The 20,246-nt window shown below is 38.2% G+C and overlaps 2 protein-coding genes across 2 annotated transcripts; one reads left to right on the top strand and one right to left on the bottom strand.

The window, feature by feature from the left end:
* Positions 1-5,451: 5,451 nt before the first annotated feature.
* LOC112178668 (heparan-alpha-glucosaminide N-acetyltransferase) lies at positions 5,452-9,999 on the top strand. The gene is made up of 13 exons (XM_024316844.2): positions 5,452-5,705; positions 5,936-6,073; positions 6,308-6,389; positions 6,653-6,729; positions 6,856-6,962; positions 7,164-7,284; positions 8,125-8,241; positions 8,364-8,455; positions 8,612-8,678; positions 8,811-8,889; positions 8,979-9,070; positions 9,413-9,556; positions 9,690-9,999. Exons 1-13 carry the CDS (start codon positions 5,526-5,528, stop codon positions 9,828-9,830), a joined length of 1,437 nt encoding a protein of 478 aa, XP_024172612.1. The 5' UTR covers positions 5,452-5,525; the 3' UTR covers positions 9,831-9,999.
* Positions 10,000-12,095: 2,096 nt separating this feature from the next.
* LOC112175148 lies at positions 12,096-13,326 on the bottom strand. Its single transcript, XM_024312811.2, has one exon. It carries the CDS (start codon positions 13,123-13,125, stop codon positions 12,496-12,498), a length of 630 nt encoding a protein of 209 aa, XP_024168579.1. The 5' UTR covers positions 13,126-13,326; the 3' UTR covers positions 12,096-12,495.
* Between the last annotated feature and the right edge of the window lie 6,920 nt (positions 13,327-20,246).

The raw sequence follows: 20,246 nt of genomic DNA, 5'->3' as shown, positions 1-20,246 counted from the left end.
GTTATGAGCAGGATCGATATTTGTTATGAGTATGATCGATATTTGTTATGAGCAGGATCGATAGTTGTTATGAGTATGATCGATATGTGTTATGAGTAGGATCGATATTGTTATGAGTATGATCGATATTTGTTATGAGCAGGATCAATATTTGTTATGAATATGGTCGATATTTGTTATGAGCATGACTACCCTATTGTCTTGGAGTTATTAGGTTAACTACGACTATAGTTGCTATTGTGGTATTCTGAGTGGATGATTATGTGTGTGTGTATATATATTATGGGATGTATATATATACAAATGTATTCATGTATTAGTGGGTTCGTGATGAATCTATGTGATGATCGCTATCTATGTGATGACCAACGAAATCTATGTGATGATCGCTATCTATGTGATGACCAGCGAAATCTATGTGATGATCGCTATCTATGTGATGACCAGCGAAATCTATGTGATGATCGCTATCTATGTGATGACCAGCGAAATCTATGTGATGATCGCTATCTATGTGATGACCAGCGAAATCTATGTGATGATCGCTATCTGTGTGATGATTGGCGAGATCTGCGTGAATCTATGTGATGATCCTTGAAATCTAGGTGATGATCAGTGTGATGATTGCTCGGTAGCGGAGCTGAGTTGTTATTAAGTTAACAAAGATCGAGAGGACTGCTGGGATAGTTGGGGTTACCTACAGACGTCAGAGTGTAGGATTACTATGATTTGTATTGCTTGACTTAATGTGACCTCCTGAACTAAATTATATGCAGGGGTTACTATGATTTGTTTGGCTTGTTTTGATATGTGATTGCCTTGTTTCTTCTTGATTGTATTGATTGATGGTTTGATTTATCTTAAGAGCATAGTGGTGACTAATTGTACTCTGTGTTGAGGATAGGAAGATGACTCTTTGATTTTCACCTTTGATGTCATGTTGATGACAAAATCTCCTAGGGGAAAAGGGGAAGTGAGTGTGATTTTGGAATTCGCTGTAGTGCGTTAGGATGGCGTCAAACATTTCTTGAAGAAGTCTTGTTTGACCTAAATTTGTGTAATTGGTTTTGAGTTACTCATACGAGCTTCATAAGCTTACCGGGTTTTGTTGTGTGGAAACCTGGTGCACTATTCAATGGAATGGTGTAGGGGTTAATCCTGCAGGTCAGGGAAATCGTGGCTGAAGCTGAGGTGGCGCTTTTGCAGCTTTACGGTAGGAAGCCATCTTTGTGACTTTACCGTTGATAAGGACTTCCGTTGTATAGTTACTCTGAGCTGCATTTACGTTTTATTTTGTTGTTGACAATTTAATTCGTAAGCATTGTAATATATACTCTATGGAGCGAGTGTATGTTAACTTTGAGGGTTCAGGGCATCAGTATGTACTTGGTTAAAAGGAAAAAGATTCCAGGTATTTTGTATTGATGACTGAACGTTCACGCATGTATAATTATGGGATTATATATATCGATTTTCTTGTGTGTAAAATCAGGGGCGTGACACTCACCTTCTGAACACACACCTTCTTTGATTATCAAAGTATACAAACCTGAGCATCAATGTAGTTCTACAGAGGGCAGAGTCTATCATTGTCATGCACCTTTCTGCATAGAAGAGTACATAGACCAATTCATGGTGGATGGAAAATGGTCAAGAGAGGGCATTCAGAATGCAGTGAATCAAGACTTTGGGATGGACATAGGATACCAAATGTGTTACAGAGCAAAGAAGTGGGCTGCAAGGATGTCACAAGGAACTTATGAAGATCAGTATAATCTTTTGGAGAGTTATGACAATAAGCTAAAAAAGAGAAATCCAAAGACTTCTGTCTGGATCCAAATTGAGATTGAAGGTGAAGTAACAAGGTTTAAAAGAATCCACATCTGTTTTGAGGCATTTAAGCAAGGGTGGAAGGCTGGTTGCAGGCCTATAATAGGGCTTGATGGCTATCACCTTAAGTGAGTACACAAGGGACAACTATTGTCTGTCGTTGGCCTTGATGGCAACAATGGAATGTACCCTATGGCTTATGCAATTGTGGAGATAGAAAATAGAGATTCATGGACATGGTTTCTTACTTTTCTGAGGGAGGACCTGCAGATTTACAGTTCAGTTCATTATGCTTTCATTTCTAACAAACAGAAGGGTTTGGAACAAGCAATTAAGGATTTGTTTCCACACTCTAAGCATAGACATTGTGTAAGACACTTACACAACAACTTCAAGGGGGAAGGACATTCTGGACTAGCTTTGAAGCAACTCTTTTGGGCAGTGGCAAGGTCAAATACCACTAAGTATAACACAAACAATGGAGAACTTGTAGAAGGCATCATACAATGCTTGGAAATAGTGTGCCGATAGGCCTACCTCTTGTTGGTCAAGGTCACACTTCAATGACACATTGAAGTGTGACATTCACCTTAACAACCACAGTGAGTCATTCAACGAACGTGTACTGGAGGCAAGAAAAAAACAGTTAATTATCCCCTGTTTGGAGGATATCAGGATTGCACTTATAGTGAGGTTGACCAATAGGAGAAATGCTGTAGCCAAGTGGACATGCAAGGTTGGACCCAGAATTGAAAAGCTTTTGAAGAAGAATGCTACCTGGAGTCATGATTACAGGGCATTGGAGTCAAGTGAGCAGAGGTTTGAGTTGCAAGGAAGAGGGGTTGCATGTGAAAGTGAAGTAATCAGTCAACATTCTGTGCAACTAGATATGAAGTCCGGCACTTGCAGAAGATGGGATCTCTTTGGACTCCCATGTGAACATGTTATTGTTGCACTTTATAGCAAAGGTTGGAGCCCAGATGACTTTGTTTCTGAGTGGTATACTAGGAAGAAATATCTAGATGCATATGAAGTTGTCATAATTCCCATTGTTGGTGTGGTTGAATGGGACAAAAATCTAGGGCAATAGCACCTCTATTGTATAGGAGGTAGCTAGGGAGGCCCAAAACCAAGAGGACCAAGAAATCAGGTACATACAGTGTTTGAGCACTGTTTTAGGATCTAAACATGTAATTTCTATCTTATACTAATTGGATTTACATATTTGTGTCCATGAGGAACCTCTACCTGCTGGAGTTGAAAGGCTCCCAAAAAGCTACTACTCTTAGATCACCTGTGGCATATGTCACTAGAAGGGTCACAATAAGAGGACTTGTCAAAGAAGGAACCAGGTAACCACATTAACTCCTATAACTTTGGTATATGTTTTACATTTTCAATGGGACATTACAGACATTATATGTGTTTGTAGAAAAGTTGACTTATGGTATGGTACAAATTATGTAGGGTGGGAATGCAGTAGGTGAGCCTCAAGTTGAACAAGTGCATGTTCAGCCTGCTAATGATGCACCTAATGTTCAACCAGCAGCAGAGAACACATATGATGTCCACATTCCAAATGGAGAACCACTGCCTACATAAGAATCAAACTTTGATAATGCTAATCTTTTTCAATCTCAAGCTTCATCTACCATGCACCCAATGGTGAATGAGAATCAAAATGTAAACCTAAATGTCAATGTTAACATTGACTTTGGAGGTGATGATGGGACTACTATGTTTTCTCAAAACACTAACATTGTTCTGCATCCAATTTCTGAGGTAAGTTATATGCAGTTCTGTGTATTTTTGCATTGATGTGGGTTTTTTTTTTTGCCTAGGTTGTTGTATTTATTTACTTGTGTATTTCATCATTACCTAGACTGAGCAAATGCATTAGAGACCTGCTAGCTCAGGCAAGCGAGTGAAGAAGACTGCAGGGAGGAAGAAGTTTATACTAAGGAAATCACCAAGGCTGGCTGCAGCTTCTGCATCTACATCTGCATCTGTTCAAGTTCCAAAGCCCAAACTGCAAAGAGCCTTGTGAAAACCATGAAGCAAGATATTAGGCAACAAGTTTGGGTAGTTGTGGCCATGAAAACACCACTCTGTTATTATGGCATCTGTTTTCTTCAGTTATATTGCAAATGCCATGCTTTATTAGAGCTTTTTTGTAACAGGTAGTTTTTGAGCCTTTTGAGTATGTAATAGGCCTATGAACAATTTGGCTACCAAATTTGGTTGGGAATTTGGTTTTCTACTTGACATTAATTAAGTACTGTAATTTTGGTTTGCTGGTTTTATGTTTGACTTTCTATTACTTTGTATTTTCAGTTAGTTTGTACCCCACTTGGAATTTTCCCTTCTATTTTAATAGAGATTGATGAACAGTTGGAAAATTTCTGGTGGGAACCATTGCTACAGCATTTTCGAACAGAAAATGTGCTAAAATGGAGTGAAAAACCGTTTAGATGGATTTACCCCTAAATAATTGTCACGTGGCACACCTTCTAACGGCGTCATTAACGTCTTGTACAACTCTTTTGGTTGGAGGCAAATGTTCATGTACTAAAGTTCATAATTTGTAACTTAGTGTATCAAAATGCATAGTCACTTAAAGTTGATGTATCCTTCTTAAAATTTTTGGAGAGGATCCTCTCCTAACCTTCTAATCTTCCTAACCTACCTAAGCTTTGAACAACAAATTGACACGTGTCTAGATGTAACATCTAATGGCTTAGGTTTTCCCTTTCTTTCTCTTATTCTTTGACTTACACGATCGGCAAGTGTTGGTCTTCATTCTCTCAGCTCATAATACTTCAGGCAGTATATCCCCAACTACAAACTACAACCTCCTTCTGCCCTCAACCACAAAACCAACACTCTTCAATTGAACAGTCACCATTCCAAGCTCAAATCACAAAACCCATAAACCATATCCGCATCCAAATCAAGCCAGCAATTTTCTATTTCCCCAAAAAGTTTAAATCTTACACACCCACTAATTGCCACACTAGTTCCTAACCCAGAAACCATGAAGTCAATTCAATGCAGAAAAGTTTTGAAACTCCGAGCAATTACAACATCCCTAATCAAATTTCCTCAACTCTTAATCCAAACTCTCCCCAATCAAAGCTTCTCCAATCCAAAACACTTAACAGGTATATACAAAAACAAATATCTTTCTGCAAAATCAAGCTAGAATCTCATGTAGATTTCAACTAATTGCTAGAAAACCAAAAATCTCCATATCTTGGACGAAAATCTCAGCTCCTGAATGGCTGGGTTGGGAGCGGTTTCTGTCGATGAATGAAGAGAGAGAGAGAGTCCAAGTCTACTTTGTATTTGGGTTTTGGTGAAAAAAAACAAATCAAAATTGAGTTCAAGTAATAGCAGCCATTAGATGTGATTTTATCCACGTGGCATCTTGTGATGAAAAACTTAGGTAGGTTAGGAAGATTAGAATGTTAGGAGAGGATCCTCTCCCTAAAATTTTCCCTAATTCACTGGAAACTAGATTTTGTTCTTTTCAGAATGTTATCAAAATGACAGTTATACCCTTAAAAAAAATGTGGCATTATTATTATTATTATTATTATTATTTTTTTTTTTTTTTTTAGAAGACTCAAAAATGTGGCACGACTCATCCGATCAGATCACGGCGGAGTTACTGCCACTGAAGCAGACAAGTGAAGATGTCTCCGGTCATTGACGTCGCTCCTCTTCTTCACCCCTACAGAGACAGAGACGGAGACGGAGACAGAGATTCGTCATCCCAAGGAATTGTTCCTTCATCACCTTCCAACGGCTCAGGTCCTCCGACACCTAATCAACGCATCGCCTCACTCGACGTCTTCCGTGGCCTCACCGTTGCGGTACGACCCCCTCCGTCAAACTTGTAGCACAATCTGATTGATATAAACATACCCTGTCTTTCTTTGATTTCTGATTTATTTACAGTGATTCAATTCGACTTCATTTGGTTATATACTAAAGTTCGAAAATTATTCACTCACTCACTCACGCTTGTCAACATTTTTCTCTGGTTTTTTCGTGCTTTCCTTTGTACTTGACCTCATTAGTTTTCTGTAACAATTAACAACAGTTGATGATTTTGGTTGACGATGCTGGAGGAGCTTTCCCATCCATAAATCACTCTCCCTGGTTCGGTGTTACACTTGCAGATTTTGTAATGCCATTTTTCCTGTTTCTTGTTGGTGTCTCCGTTGGTCTAGCATTCAAGGTACCAAGTTATTTCTTCTACTGACTGCAAAATCCCCCTTCTTTTTATTTTTTTCCGGAAATCCTTCTGTATGTCAGTATGTGGCAGTGGTTATGTCTTCATAAAAATGACTTGATTATGAGTGTGGAGAAGCTTGCTTTTCTTTTAGAATAAGCACTTTGCTGCAATGGATTACTTCTATGCCCTACTTACAGATTGCCATGTGCTGCCCTGATGCTCTCTGTTACCATGCAGAAAATATCAAACAAGAAAACTGCCACCAAGAAAGTCATGCTTCGTGCAGTAAATCTCTTCCTCTTGGGGTTGTTACTGCAAGGTAGGCTGCTATTGTTCTATTGCATTGTGATAAGATCAAACTTGTTGCAAACTACCGATTCCTGATTCTTCTCTTATCTATATTGATCGAACAGCTGTATTCTTTTTAATCAATACGCATTGTTTCCTGTATATTTCATGCTTACATTGTATAACACACCTGCAATACTAGATCTGAGGCACTCTACATTTGTACTTTCATTTATAGTTGATGTGGTAAATGAAAATTGGTAGTCTCTTTTTAATTTTGGAATGTGTTGTTAGGTGGGTATTTCCATGGGCGTAAACACTTAACATATGGAGTTGATGTCAGAAAGATACGTTGGCTAGGTGTACTACAGGTATTATCATTGAGTTCTCAATTTTCTACTCTTATGGATGATGAATCAGAAGTTTGTATCATTACCTTTCCTGGCTTTAATTAGGATTTATTTTGCTATTTAAAAATGGGTACTTGTGATTTCCAGAGGATATCGATTGGATATCTGTTGGCTTCAATGTCGGAAATCTGGCTTGTTAACAACATAATGGTCGACTCACTGGTTGGTTTCGCTAGGAAATACTACATTCAGTGGTCAGTTCTGCTAGACATTTCTATTTATCCTTGTAATTTGTTCACTGTCTGGGAATTTATGCAATTTTAATCTGCCTATGTGGGAAAAAAATCATCATGGCTGATGTTTAGATTATTAAGAATCAGATTATCCATGCATTTGTTTCTCTTTCTGTTTCTATATTCTTGATCACGAGTTGTACCTTCTATACTTCCATGCAGGTTGTTTGCTATAGGATTGTGCTCATTTTATATGAGCTTGCTGTATGGTCTCTTAGTTCCAAGTTGGGAATATGAAGCTCCGCGCATGGATTTGTCTGCTCTTACCTCTGGTACTCAAACTGTGAGTTATATATTTCTTTCTTTGCATTACTAATTGTGGATGGACAATACTGAGGTTGTTAAGTTTGGTGCACGATCCTGTTTAAGTTATTCAAATATATTGGCTTTCAAATTTTAAGAATATATCAACAGATAGTTTTCATTGAAGAAATATATCGGAAGATATTATGAAAATTATGTGTATCTTTCAACATCGAGGTTCAGAATGTAGATGACAAGTCCATATACATCCACTCAGAGGTCCTACGAGTCAAAAGTAGATGAAGATCCATCTACACACATAATAGTCATATCAAATCGTATAAACAAAATAGTTCGAATTATTTGCTTGAACATGAAATATATATTCCATTCAGCTCCATACTATCCCTCCATGAATAGCTAGGATCCATCTAATGAATTGTTATGTCCATGCAACTTATATAATCCCATTTTTCTGACCAACATTACATATATAAGCATACTAATTGATAGGGTAGGTGGGTCGTGGGTGTTTGACTTGAAATCCAGTTTCTTTTACTCTCAACTTCATTCAAATATTGGTTGAAATATGGTAAGCTGCTTCACAATACCAAGGATATCAGTACGATGATATTGGCAAAACATTGGAGATATATTCTTCAACCCACGAGCTGTGTAAGACACAGCAATCTATCAGCAGACATGCCTGGATATCAACAAATTCTTGAAACCTTGTGAACGACTGAAATCCATTGTTACCTATTAGATATTCACCACTTTGACATGAAGTTGAAGTAGATAACGTAATCAGTGTTGACTACTTTATGAGTATATTCCCCTTTAGTTGCCTCCAAACTGAAACACCCTATTTATTTCGTAGATTTATTGTGATGTGAGAAGCAGTCTTCAACCTCCTTGCAATGCTGTTGGTTTTATCGATCGCGTTATTTTGGGTGAACATCATCTTTACCAACATCCCGTTTACAGAAGAACAAAGGTCATTCTCCTTGGTTTTTACTTGTAACTGCATTTATTAAATGAGTCTCGGCTTTTACCCTCTTTTATTACAGTTTATGGGTTTTTTTTTTTTTTAAAAGATGTTAACCCTGTATGCCACAGGAATGCAGTATTAATTCTCCCGACTATGGACCGCTGCCTCCTAATTCTCCTGGCTGGTGCCTTGCACCATTTGACCCAGAGGGAATCTTAAGGTTAATTTCTGTCTTCCTTGCCTCTCTCTCTCTCTCTGTCTCTGTCTCTGTCTCTGTCTCTCTCTCTGCTCTGTCTCTGTCTCTGTCTCTCTCTCTCTCTGTCAATTAATAAGTACAATTGGTCTTTGACTTTATACACCTTTTTCTTATTCCTAGCTCTCTGATGGCTGCTGTTACTTGTTTTGTGGGATTGCATTTTGGGCACATATTATTGCACTTTAAGGTATGATGCTTCTTGTTGTTTATCTACGACACCATCCATTGCAGTGGTGACATCACTGACATGTTGTCAATCATGTAATTTAGTTCTCAAGATTTGACCCTTTGATGGATTGAATCCTTTCTTTTGCTGCAGGACCAAAACCAGAGGGTACTGTTATGGTGCATGTCTTCCTTTCCTATTCTAATCTTTGGTTTTGTTTTGGAGATGCTAGGTATATCTTCTAGTTATAAATATATTATTCATTCTTTTTGCATTAGGAGTTTATTGTGTTTCCTCTGAGAGTAATGGATGGTGTATCAGGTATTCCTTTCTGTAAACCACTGTACACACTGAGCTATGCATGCATTACAGCAGGAGCATCAGGCTTGATCTTAAGTATTATCTTCTACATAGTAAGTTGTATTTTTATGCAATGATTCTTATTAAATTCTGAGAGGTATTCCTTAAGGAAATGTGATCAGATGGGCTTGATTTAATTCCATGCATTGTTGCGCTGATACAGATACATTTAAAGAAATTTGAATGGATTTACTAGATTTCGCTTGTCATTGTGACACTGTGAGGGCAGGCTTTAGAATTGTCATGTTTCCTTTGACTTGCATAATGGTCTTTAATCCTTTTATTGCAAGGATTGGCATAGAGATGAATGATACATCCTAGGAAGAAGAAACAAATTGCAGAAAATTTTTCAAAGATTAATGTGCCTTATTTATCTATACCTTATGCACATGCAGGTTGATGTCAAACATTGCAGAAAGCCCACAGTATTGTTGCAATGGATGGGGATGAATGCGCTCCTTATATATGCTTTTGCTGCTTGTGACCTTTTCTCAGTAGGATTGCAAGGTTTCTATTGGCAGTCCCCTGAAAACAACTTGGTATAGTACCTTTCTTTGCTGTAGTGGTGTAGTCTTTCAAGATACTTACTATAGACTTGGGGAGTTCTGAATATGTTCGTTGGTTTGGAAGAATTAAATTCATACTAAATAATAGACTGAATATGACATGCAGGTTGATGGAGCTGAAGCATTACTGCAGGTGATAGTCCACTCAAAGAATTGGGGTACCCTAGTGTTTGTAATACTTGAGATTTTATTTTGGGGTCTTATTTCTGGCATTTTACACATGAAAGGCGTATATATAAAACTGTAATAAGATGTCAAACCAGTGCCCCCTGTATTAGCAAAATTTTTAGTGGCCATTACATTTGTAAGTTTGGAGGCACTGTATATTACAAACGTAGTGACCAAGCCTCCTATTAGTTGTAACTCGAGTTGAAATTATTCTAATATTCAGATATATTATGACTTTCTTTTGAAAAGAATTGTGGGATGGAGACCTAACATGACAGTGGGTTTGTATATCAAGCCATCCAACACATTGATTCTTTGTCTGATAAGGGAGATAAGAGGGAAGAGTACATATGACGCATTGAAGCCCTTTTGACGGGGAAGAACCGTAGAGAGCTTTCTCTTGGTACTCATGGTGGGAACAAAAAATTAATCTATGCATAAGTCATACACAGTTTTCATGTGAAATTAGATGACCTGGTGTTTTTGACACCCATGACTCCATGAGGCAATGCTCATTTTACTAAAGGCATGCATCAAGAAAATGCAGCCTGTTGATTTGGGTAAAAAGATAAAGAAGGAATAATTAAGCAGTCATCTCTGTCTACTCCAAAGCTCGCGAACAAGAAAAGAAAGTACATGTATATGGCACATATGTAGATCAAAGACCTTGCTTTAGATAATTTGGTATATTTAGTTTCTTCATGTCAAAGATATACATAACTTTGCTAGTTGGTGAATTAAAAGATTGAGTTTGTAATAGCAAGGCAAATGCGTTCCCTAGCTAGCCTTTCCTTTCAGCCAAGATCCAACTTTATTTACCTCAACCAAGCTTCAGTTAGACGCCTCATTCCACTTTCCTACGTACAGGTAACTTTAGTTATTTTACGACTCTGGCAAGTATGATGATCGAGATTGGCTCTCCCTATATTTATATGCATAGTGATAATCTGATAACCCATAACCCCTTCTCTCGTTCTCAGCCTCTTGGTATTCTCATCGAGGTAGCTTGCTAGCTAGAGAATTAGTATTAGAAAAGCATAGTCAGCTGTATGGCTAAACTTATTAATGTAGCTACCACTGAAGCATTAAAGGCAGAGAACGACACAGAAAATGGCAGCACAAATAACATGGACAGAACTTCCAGCTGTGAATTCCAGTATTCATCAAACAGCAAACAATATTGTTCATCAGCCAAGGCCTGCAGTAGCAGCAGCTTCGGAAAAGCACTTGCATCAAGAGCTATTTATTATGCTTCAAGCAGCCGCCACCGGAGTAGTAGAAGAGGTGGAGGAGGCAATAGGCTCACCACAAGTAGTGATGATCATGCAGTCGAAAAAACAGTTGTACCTAGTCGTTCCAGTAGGCTAAGCAAGGTCTCATTGGCTGACGACCGTGCACTAGGCTAAGCTAATAAGCATGCATGCTCCTCTCTGCAGCCTCATCAATGGATCAGCATGCAGCTTCTTCTCATTCAAGTTCAATGCTAGCAGATCCGGCCACGTTAATTAATTAATAACGTCCTCGAATTAATTCTAAAGCATGTACGTGTAGCTAGTAGCTACCTTCTCTTCTCATTGTTCTAAACTACTCGCTTAATAAGCAGAGTTCTATATGTCTTATATGCATATATACAATGAGTTGGGAGAAATTCTATTGAGACCCCTCTATATTTACTCAGGTGACGTCCCTCATGAATTTATTTTCATTTAAATCTTATTTTATGCCTCAAAGCAAAAGAATGGCACCTAATAAAATAAAATACTCCACTAAATCCCACCATACCTGCAAAGTGAAGAAGATTTTATTTTATTAGGTGCCATTCTTGACACCATGGCGCTTCAATCTCAAGATGACATCATATTTGGACGACACAAGGGGGAGTGAGGTACATGAGAAAATTGAGATGGGTCCAATTAATAGAGTTGGAAGCTATACTATACCTTATTAGTATGTTCCTCATTGCTTGGGAATCTACAAAATGATTTTGTACTAGGTGTTCCCACCTCCTTCATTTTAGGATATCAACGAGATTTGAAATTGCGACGTGAGGCTCACATATATACTCGGTGTTTCCTTATTAAGTGGACTTCTAACGACTTTTACGTTAGCAGATACTATACCTTATTAGTTAGTCTAAAGTTAAAGGAAAAAAAAAAGTATGAGCATAAGATCGAGTCACAGAACAAACAACATATTGATCGCTCATGATGTCATCGTATCATCCTAAGGTCTTCGGTTATAGTTATCACGTGCGATTTCTATGTTTGTGAATACTATAGAAATGCTAACCACACAAAGACGTTACAAAAATAAAAATAGAAATAAATGAAAACAGAGGCATTAATTTCTACATACATCTTCATGAGGTGAACGCTGTCTTATATTGATTCTTCATTGATAGAATTAGCTAGCCAACACCTATAAGTAAAATTTTAAATATACACACACACACCGTTTATTTCTGAAGTTATTCCAGCTTAAGCTAGATCATATATATCAATAATGGAAGCAAGTTAGCCAAAGGGGCACATACATGCATGCATTCATTGATATAGTTAAGTTTTACCTGCAGCCATGGGCATAACATGGTGCTGTATAATTATTAATTAACACCATTGAAATGACCCAATTGGAACCGATATTAGATAGCAGCTAGTTTCAACTTAATTATATAGTGATGATGCGCGCATGATCGGCCTCCGTATAGGTTGTTGGTTGATTGGCTTTAGTTCAACCAATTGACCTTAATCCGATTGTTGAAGCTTCATCTGGTGATAGAATTGAGCTATGAACTCTTCGGCCTTGGCGTCGATGTGCTCATCGTCACCACCATATATATTAGCAACCTCGCCCTTGTTCTTATCTTCGTCCTGCTCGCTCCGGTCCAGCTCTTGGAGATTGACAGCAGAAGCGTATTTGCTCTGCATGCTATCTTCGGATGAGGATCTGGACACGAGACCGGTGCTGTGGGCAGGAGACATGGGTGGAGGGAGCACGTCTTCGTATCGTTCAGACCCCGTTGGAGTTGAAGGTGCAGCGATCTCAAATAAAGGCGGCGGAGGTGAGGAATGGTTGCTCTGGAGGTGCAACGGCCGCATAGACCCCACGAGGCGCTTCCAGGCGCTTTTGGGGGTCATTTCTTCCACGGAGGCGGCTTTGGAAGATTTTCTAGAACGACTTCGGAGCAGAACCATGGCCGCCTTCAGAATTTGATTACCTCCACGCTTCTTTTTAGCGGCTGCTAGCTGTGTGGCTGGTGTGACGGGGGCTGCAGCATTTTCATGATCTTCGTGGTGATCAGTGGCTAGGTTGGTGTGGTCGGCCGGGATGGCAATCACCAGCTGCTTGTTGTCTGCCTGAGATTGGTTTTCCATTGTTGTTTATATATAGATAAATAACGATATGATAATTCGGAAATCTAGATAGGTAGAGACTAGCTTCGAGATCTCCTCCTTCTCCTTCCCGCGGTAGTCTCCTCCCTGCGTTGAGCAGGGTGAGATGCGGGAGGAAGCTTTGGTAGGAAAGCTGGAAGAAATCACTATATATATACTGAGTAGGGGTCTCGGAATCTATGAGCTAGCTAGCAAGCTGGCGCTTATCTCCCTGTCATCGACCATTAACAAACTACGGTTGGTTATTTTTAACCATCAATTGCCAGGCTACCTTAATTCTTGCGCCTTTAATTCATGCATGCCTCTGCCTCTTCCAACAATTTAGATCATCCATTGGATTCGAATTGATCATCGAATATTATTTATACTGGTCCGGGGTTAACTGGTAATGATTATATAATAACTGTAGTTAATTACTTACATTTGCCTAGCTAGTTATATTTGACTCTGCAAATTCAATTTACGGCCTTGTTTGGTTCACAGAAAATAAGCATCAGGAAAGAAAAGTAATTCCATCCTTGCGTTTGGGATGTAAAATGAAAGGAAATACTTTGTTGAAGCAAAGAAAAATATCTTCTTTTTTTTTTTTTGGGGGGGGGAATGGTTCGTTCCATTTCCTCCATTCTTTCCTTGCATTAATTTATTACTCACAGCACATTATTTTATTGCATAAATTATAAATTTTTTAACAACTTTCTGACTGATTTTCCTTATGTTACCAAATATCGGAATGGAAAGTTCTTTAGAAATTTCATTTCCCTTCCCATGAGAAAGACAAAGAAATTACTTTCCTTTTCCCAAACCAAATGAGGCCTAGCCTACAAGTTATCATAATTTTTTGTAGTTACATGTAAGTTAATGGTGCTTCCTATCTAGCTTATTGGAGATTTGGACTTGTGTGTGTGTGTATTTTATCGATATCACATTGTTTCTCAAAGGCTTCTTAGGCCCAGAGATTAATCAGTGCCGGGGAATTATGTCAGAACGCTTCCTCTTCCCTGGTCACCAAGAATAGATTGAGATTTAACTCCAATCAGCGTCGGCATGATTCGAACTCGAGTGCAGGGATTCCACACTAGAAGACTCTTACCAACTCGACCACTGGCCTGTGGTGGTTGTGTGTGTATTAGTTTCTTGGTATATGATAATTATATAGTTTGTACCCTAACTCCTAACACGAAAATCTGACTAGTTATTAATTATATGAAAGATATATAATCATGTGTTTTTTTTTTTTTTTGAAAAGAAAATGGTATATATAATCATGTGTTTAGGGATGAATGAAATTCGTCTCGATCTTTTTTGGTTTTTTTTTGTTTTTGTTTTTTTTAACGAATATGAGGTAGCAAGTCACTTCAATTACATTAGTGAGTTAGTAACACACACACACATAGTCAGTCAGTATTCGTATCGAGGTCCACGAGGATATCCTAGTAAAACTAGATTAATCCCCTTGCCACAAGCGCACGAACCCGAAGGCTAGTTAAACGTATTGGCCACAAACTGGTGAGAGTTGGGACTTGAACGCTAAACATAGGACTCGAACGCTCAACATTGGCCTCTCGGGTATGACAAGGGACATGCTCCTTTGATGATATCAAGCAAACAGGGACGGAGCTGGCTACATATGCAATTGATGTTTGTGATCTAGTTGAAACTCAATTCTATACACACAATTACTACTGTTGGCACCCCTACGTGATTGACTACATATCAACATGTATTAGTACATGAATTGGTCCCACCTACCTTATTTGATTGGTTAGTTTGAAATTCAATATAAAGTAAGTAATTCTAATACATATATATAAAATGGTTGGGCTCAAAAAAAAAAAAAAAAGTCATTGAGTCCTACTACAATCATACATACAAAAGGACCGTTTCACTTTTTTTTTTTTTGGATTGGAAGAGAGGTAGCAGGTCACTTCGGTTACGTTAGCGAGTTAGTAGATTCAGACCAAGGTCCATGAGAGTATCCCAGCAAAGCCAGACTAATCTCCCACCGCGGACGCACAAACCCGAAAGCCCCTCAAACTTACTGGCCACAAACTAGTGGGAGTTGGGACTCGAACCTTACTACACCAAGTGGTTGGCTGTTTAATTGTTTTAAGTTTTTTTGTCTGATCAAAATCAATTCAAACCATTACGACGCATGGAGGGGGGGGGGGGGGGGGGAGAAGAGAACAAATTTTCAACTGCGAGTTTGCAACTACATTTAGAGATTAAAGTTTGATTTCTCCATTAGTATTCGCATCAAAATTCAATACATGTACTATGAACTCCCAATCTGATGAGTCTCATTTTGATTTATAATTCAGTTTAAAAACTATATCATATTATAGACTATGCTTCGTCATTGAATTTATTTTTTATATATATATTTTTATCCTTCTTATATTGGCCTCCCTCATTTATGGCTCCGCCCCTGTCAACCAACCCCTCTCGGGTGTAATACTTAACTACTTAAGTCATGCATTTCAATCCGGTTAGATATCTAATGCATTACTCTAAGTGCATAAAACTTGGAGATGAAGTGTCATGCCCCGATTTTCAAACACAATTAATAAACAAATAAAAAAACATAAATACTCAAGGCGTGATAGTTCATACATCAATACTATACACCTGAAATTTTTTTCTTTAAAGAACAAGTAAACAAAGATGCCCTGAACCCACAATGTCAATATAGACTCATTCTTTAGAGTCAGATATTACATTACACTAAAAGTTTACAAATTAAACTGAATCTACAATTTAATAAGTAAACAAACTCACCACACTCACTACACAGCGGAAGACTAACAAGTTTCTAAGCCTATAACTGCAACAACAAGATACCTCTCAGCTCCCATTACATTCACCCTAATCTGTAGGATAAACCGTTACACCATGAAATAGTGCACCAGGTTGAAACAACAAACCCATTAAGTTTTTGCAAGCTCATGTGAGTAAACTCAAAACAACAAAACAGAAACACATGCTTAAATCCTAACAAAATCGATATACAATTATCACAACAAAAACATCAAGTCATATCCTACCATATCATGCTCACGTAAGTTAACTCAAAATTAAAAACTCACATGCTCTGACTCTCAACTGATGCATCTAATTTCACAAGACTTCAACTAAACAATCAAACTCATCAAGTGACGTTTTAAAACACAACAATCTATAAAACCAACCTTTATTTCTCTCAACAAATGTAGTTGTGACCTTAGTGACGTCTCAAATCATTTTTAGTCTCAACGACACAACCACAAAATAAAACTCATTTCCTCTCAACTTAATGCACTTGTCAAAATTATGACCTCACAACTCATTTCACAACCCACTACAAATGTCAAATCACAACTGCACTCACAATTGAATTAAGTATAATCAGTAATCCCTGCATAGAAACTTAGTTCAGGAGATCACATTAAAAGCAATCAGTAGAAATCATAGTAATCCCTGCGTAGAATTTAGTTCAGAAGATTACATTAAAAACAATCAATACAAAAAGCAGTAATCCCTGCGCAGAATATAGCTCAGGAGATTACATTAAAACAATCAATTCAAAAAACAGTAATCCCTGCGTAGAATTTAGTTAAGGAGATTACATTAAAATCAAGCAATTTAATACCAGAAATAAACTAGAAATCAATACACATTCATCTACTCATCACACCAATCACCACATCAACAATCTCAACATCAATCACTCAACAACAACCCACATCATTTACACAAAATCATCATGCAGATCATCACACAGATCACCATACTGGCTGTCACAATATTGTTTCCTCATCTCCAACAGCCTCAAAACAATAATGAAATCATTTTTCAAATATTGTTTCCTCATCTCCAACAACCTTGAAATAATAACAAAATCATTTCCCAAATATTGTTTTCTCAACTCAAAATCATCACCAAAATCATACTTACGTCTTTCAAAACTCAAAGCCGATAAAACCGTCTTTTCTTTCCAAAATCATTTATTTTCCTCAATATTATCACATTGTACAACGATAGTGAACTACACACACAATTCCACCAAGATATATATATGGGTCTTTTCCCGTATACCCAAAAAGCCTTGGTATTTTTCCCAACTGCCCAACACTTCGGTATTAAACTGTTGTTGATAGACAAAGACTAACAGGGAAGGTTTAAACAAACAAATGCCTTTTGTATCCTATGTTGACCTTTGGATTCTTCTACAATTCTATTCAACAAAAAGGAACAGCATTTAAAACGTCAAAACGAAAACAAGACTAGCCTTCAACATGCCACATTTCGCCTAACGACTCCTTGTCTAAGCGGCTACTCACAGGGCGGAATCACTGCTGCTTGTCCTAATTTTTTCTGTTTTAAAAACTGATTCTCTCAGATGAACAGTAAAGTATTTAGAACCTTGGATTTCCATCGGATGCATGCATTTTAAAGAGTAAACTAAGAATGACATGAATGACATGCATAGTAACTTACGATTGACAATTATCATAATAGAAATGAACTAATAAAAACTATATTAGTTTAAAGAAGTGGGTGAACAACCATATGAATTTATTCAAATAAACATATAGTTAAAACATTCAGAGCCTCATTCTCAGGTAAACAGCAAAAACTGTTTAGCTATCCATAAGAATGAGAACAGTTACTTACTTGATGAAAGCACACTACTTCACACCTAAACAGGAAGGGAAGCACACTGCTATACTACTTGAGAGAAGACTCTTCTGCTCAATAATCTATTCTATATTTTTGAACTGCTATGTTTTTCTTCGAAGCTGCCTTTCAATTCCTTCTAAGAGAAGCTAAGCCTCCTTATATAGGGAGCGGAACTCAAACTAGAATTCAAAACACAAAAATGTACAGAACAACTCCGTGACTCCTGCTTTTCTGAGTGCTCCTGCTGGTGGAGGTCGGATAGGGAAAAGCAAAAGGTGAGAAGTGAAGTGTTTTTCACTTGTCCTTTTTCTTTTGAAAAGGAAAAAGCAAAAGTAGCTTTAGAAAAGTCTAAAAGTCTACAGTTGCTATTTTGGTGCTGATTCTTCACCTATAGCTTCACATGTTCTCGTCCGTTTCAGACTGGTGGCCAAAGACAAAGGAGTTGTTGTCTGTCTGGGCCATGCGAGTTGTTGTTGCATTATCCTCGACGTCTGTATCAACATACATTTTGTGGTGGTTGTCATTTTCAAGCTTTTCCACCCAGCGCATGCATGCCATTGTCGAGTCTATCTCTTTTCTGGTTAGAGATAGGAATAGGTCACTGCTGACTACGTCAGAATGATCGTAAGCAGTGATTATGGTTTTCTCTCCTGCTGCCAGGAAGGTGTTGCTGATATCTTCAGCGATGATCTTCTTCATGTATTCCAGGGCCATGGCCTTCATCCAGGGAATGCTAGAATTTGGTTGACCATTGTACCCAACACAGGCTGGTTGAAGATATTTCTTTGGGATAATTCTCACATAGTGATATGGAGAAATATATTCAACTTCACCGTTTGCCTTCTGGATCCATTCTGGGGGAGTGGATCTGAACTTCAGACGAAGTGTACAGTCATTTTTTCTGATGTTCTTGACTGTGTTAACAATAATAGGCGGCAAACCTTTCAGATCATCATTAGTCTTAGTCCACAGATTATGGACAAAACCATTTTCAACAAGCCAAAGCTTGTGTTCTTGGGGATGTTCACTCTGAACATTTACCAGGTATCTTCCAACATATGGTCCTGAGACTATAAAGAGGGTTGGAGGAACTAGGTCTTCTGGATTGTGTCTTCCTATCAGACAGTGGAATTCATGCCAGTCTGATTCATTAAGTGCCATGATAGGGATCCTAGCACTTTCAGGACTTTCCAGGAATTGAACCTTTTCTTTTCTGACAGCACTCTACTGCGTATGAAGCTCTTCACCTTGTGGCCTTCCATGCTCGTAAAGTTCTTCAGCTAATGCAAAGAGAGCTGGAAACATCAGACCACTGCTTCTTTCTTGAAAGACAAATAAGAGATTATCCAGGATTGCCTTCTGGTGATAAGCTAGTCTCCTGCCAGTTCTGAACACAGGAGTATCAAAAGTTCTTAATTCATAATTAAAAAAATTTATAACTCCACTTGGAGTTGGTCTGCTTTTTGGCAAAGCAGCAGCCATCAACGGTCTTGATGTGCCTTTATCGTCTGCCGTTTGAGACGGGCTAGCCAATCCTTTACCCTGGGATTGATCAGTTGAGGCCAAGCCTTTTGAGCTTAGCAGAAATCTTCTAAGGATTTTTTCCTTAGTTTCTTTGGGATCCTTTTCAGGTTCCTGTTCTTTCCCAGTCCTTCTGCTTCTAGGATTACGACCTTCGTCGTCTTCTCTTTGGCTGAACATTGCCAGTTCTCTAGTCAATGCGTCTGCAAGATAGTTCTTGTTACCGGCAATTAATTCAACAGTATAATCATATTGGTTAAGAAATAATTGCCAGTTTGCTAATCTTCCTCTATCAGCAGCTTTGTCAAGTTTAAAATTTTTAAAATTCTTTACTCTAGCACAATCGGTGCGGACAGTAAAGTTTTTCCAAGATATGCTGGAGAATTTAAAATCGTTTTCTTGACAGCTAAAATTTCTTTTTCCCCTGTGGGATAATTCAGTTCTGCAGGGCTGAACTTGCCACCACAAAATTTGCAGATCTTTTCAATGTTAGTTCCAGGCACTCTCGCTAGAACCACACCGGACCAGTAATTATCACTCGCATCTGTTTGGAGGATAATTTCATCATTCTCTTCTGGTTGTTGAAGAGGAGGGAGGTTTTTGCAGAGATTTTTTATCTGCTTCACGATCTTTTCATCATCTTCTGTGAAGCTCCATTTTCTTTTGGAATTTGTCTTAGGAGATAACATTGCTGTTAACCCTGAGATCTTAGGGATGAAATCTCTCCCATAATTTATGACACCAAGGAATCTCTCTAAACTCTTAGCATCAGGAATTCTGTCTGGAAACTTCCAGATCTTTTCAAGGATATGTGGTTGGAGTTTTATCACTCCATTCTTGATGTTTATTCCTAGGAACTCAACTTCATCGAGGATAAAGAAGATTTTCTTCTCGCCTAGGATAATTCCATGCTGAACTATCAGCTT

This window comes from Rosa chinensis, chromosome 7 (genome assembly GCF_002994745.2).
Source record: "Rosa chinensis cultivar Old Blush chromosome 7, RchiOBHm-V2, whole genome shotgun sequence".
Taxonomy (NCBI): Eukaryota; Viridiplantae; Streptophyta; class Magnoliopsida; order Rosales; family Rosaceae; genus Rosa; species Rosa chinensis.
This window is presented reverse-complemented; position numbering and strand designations above follow the sequence as displayed.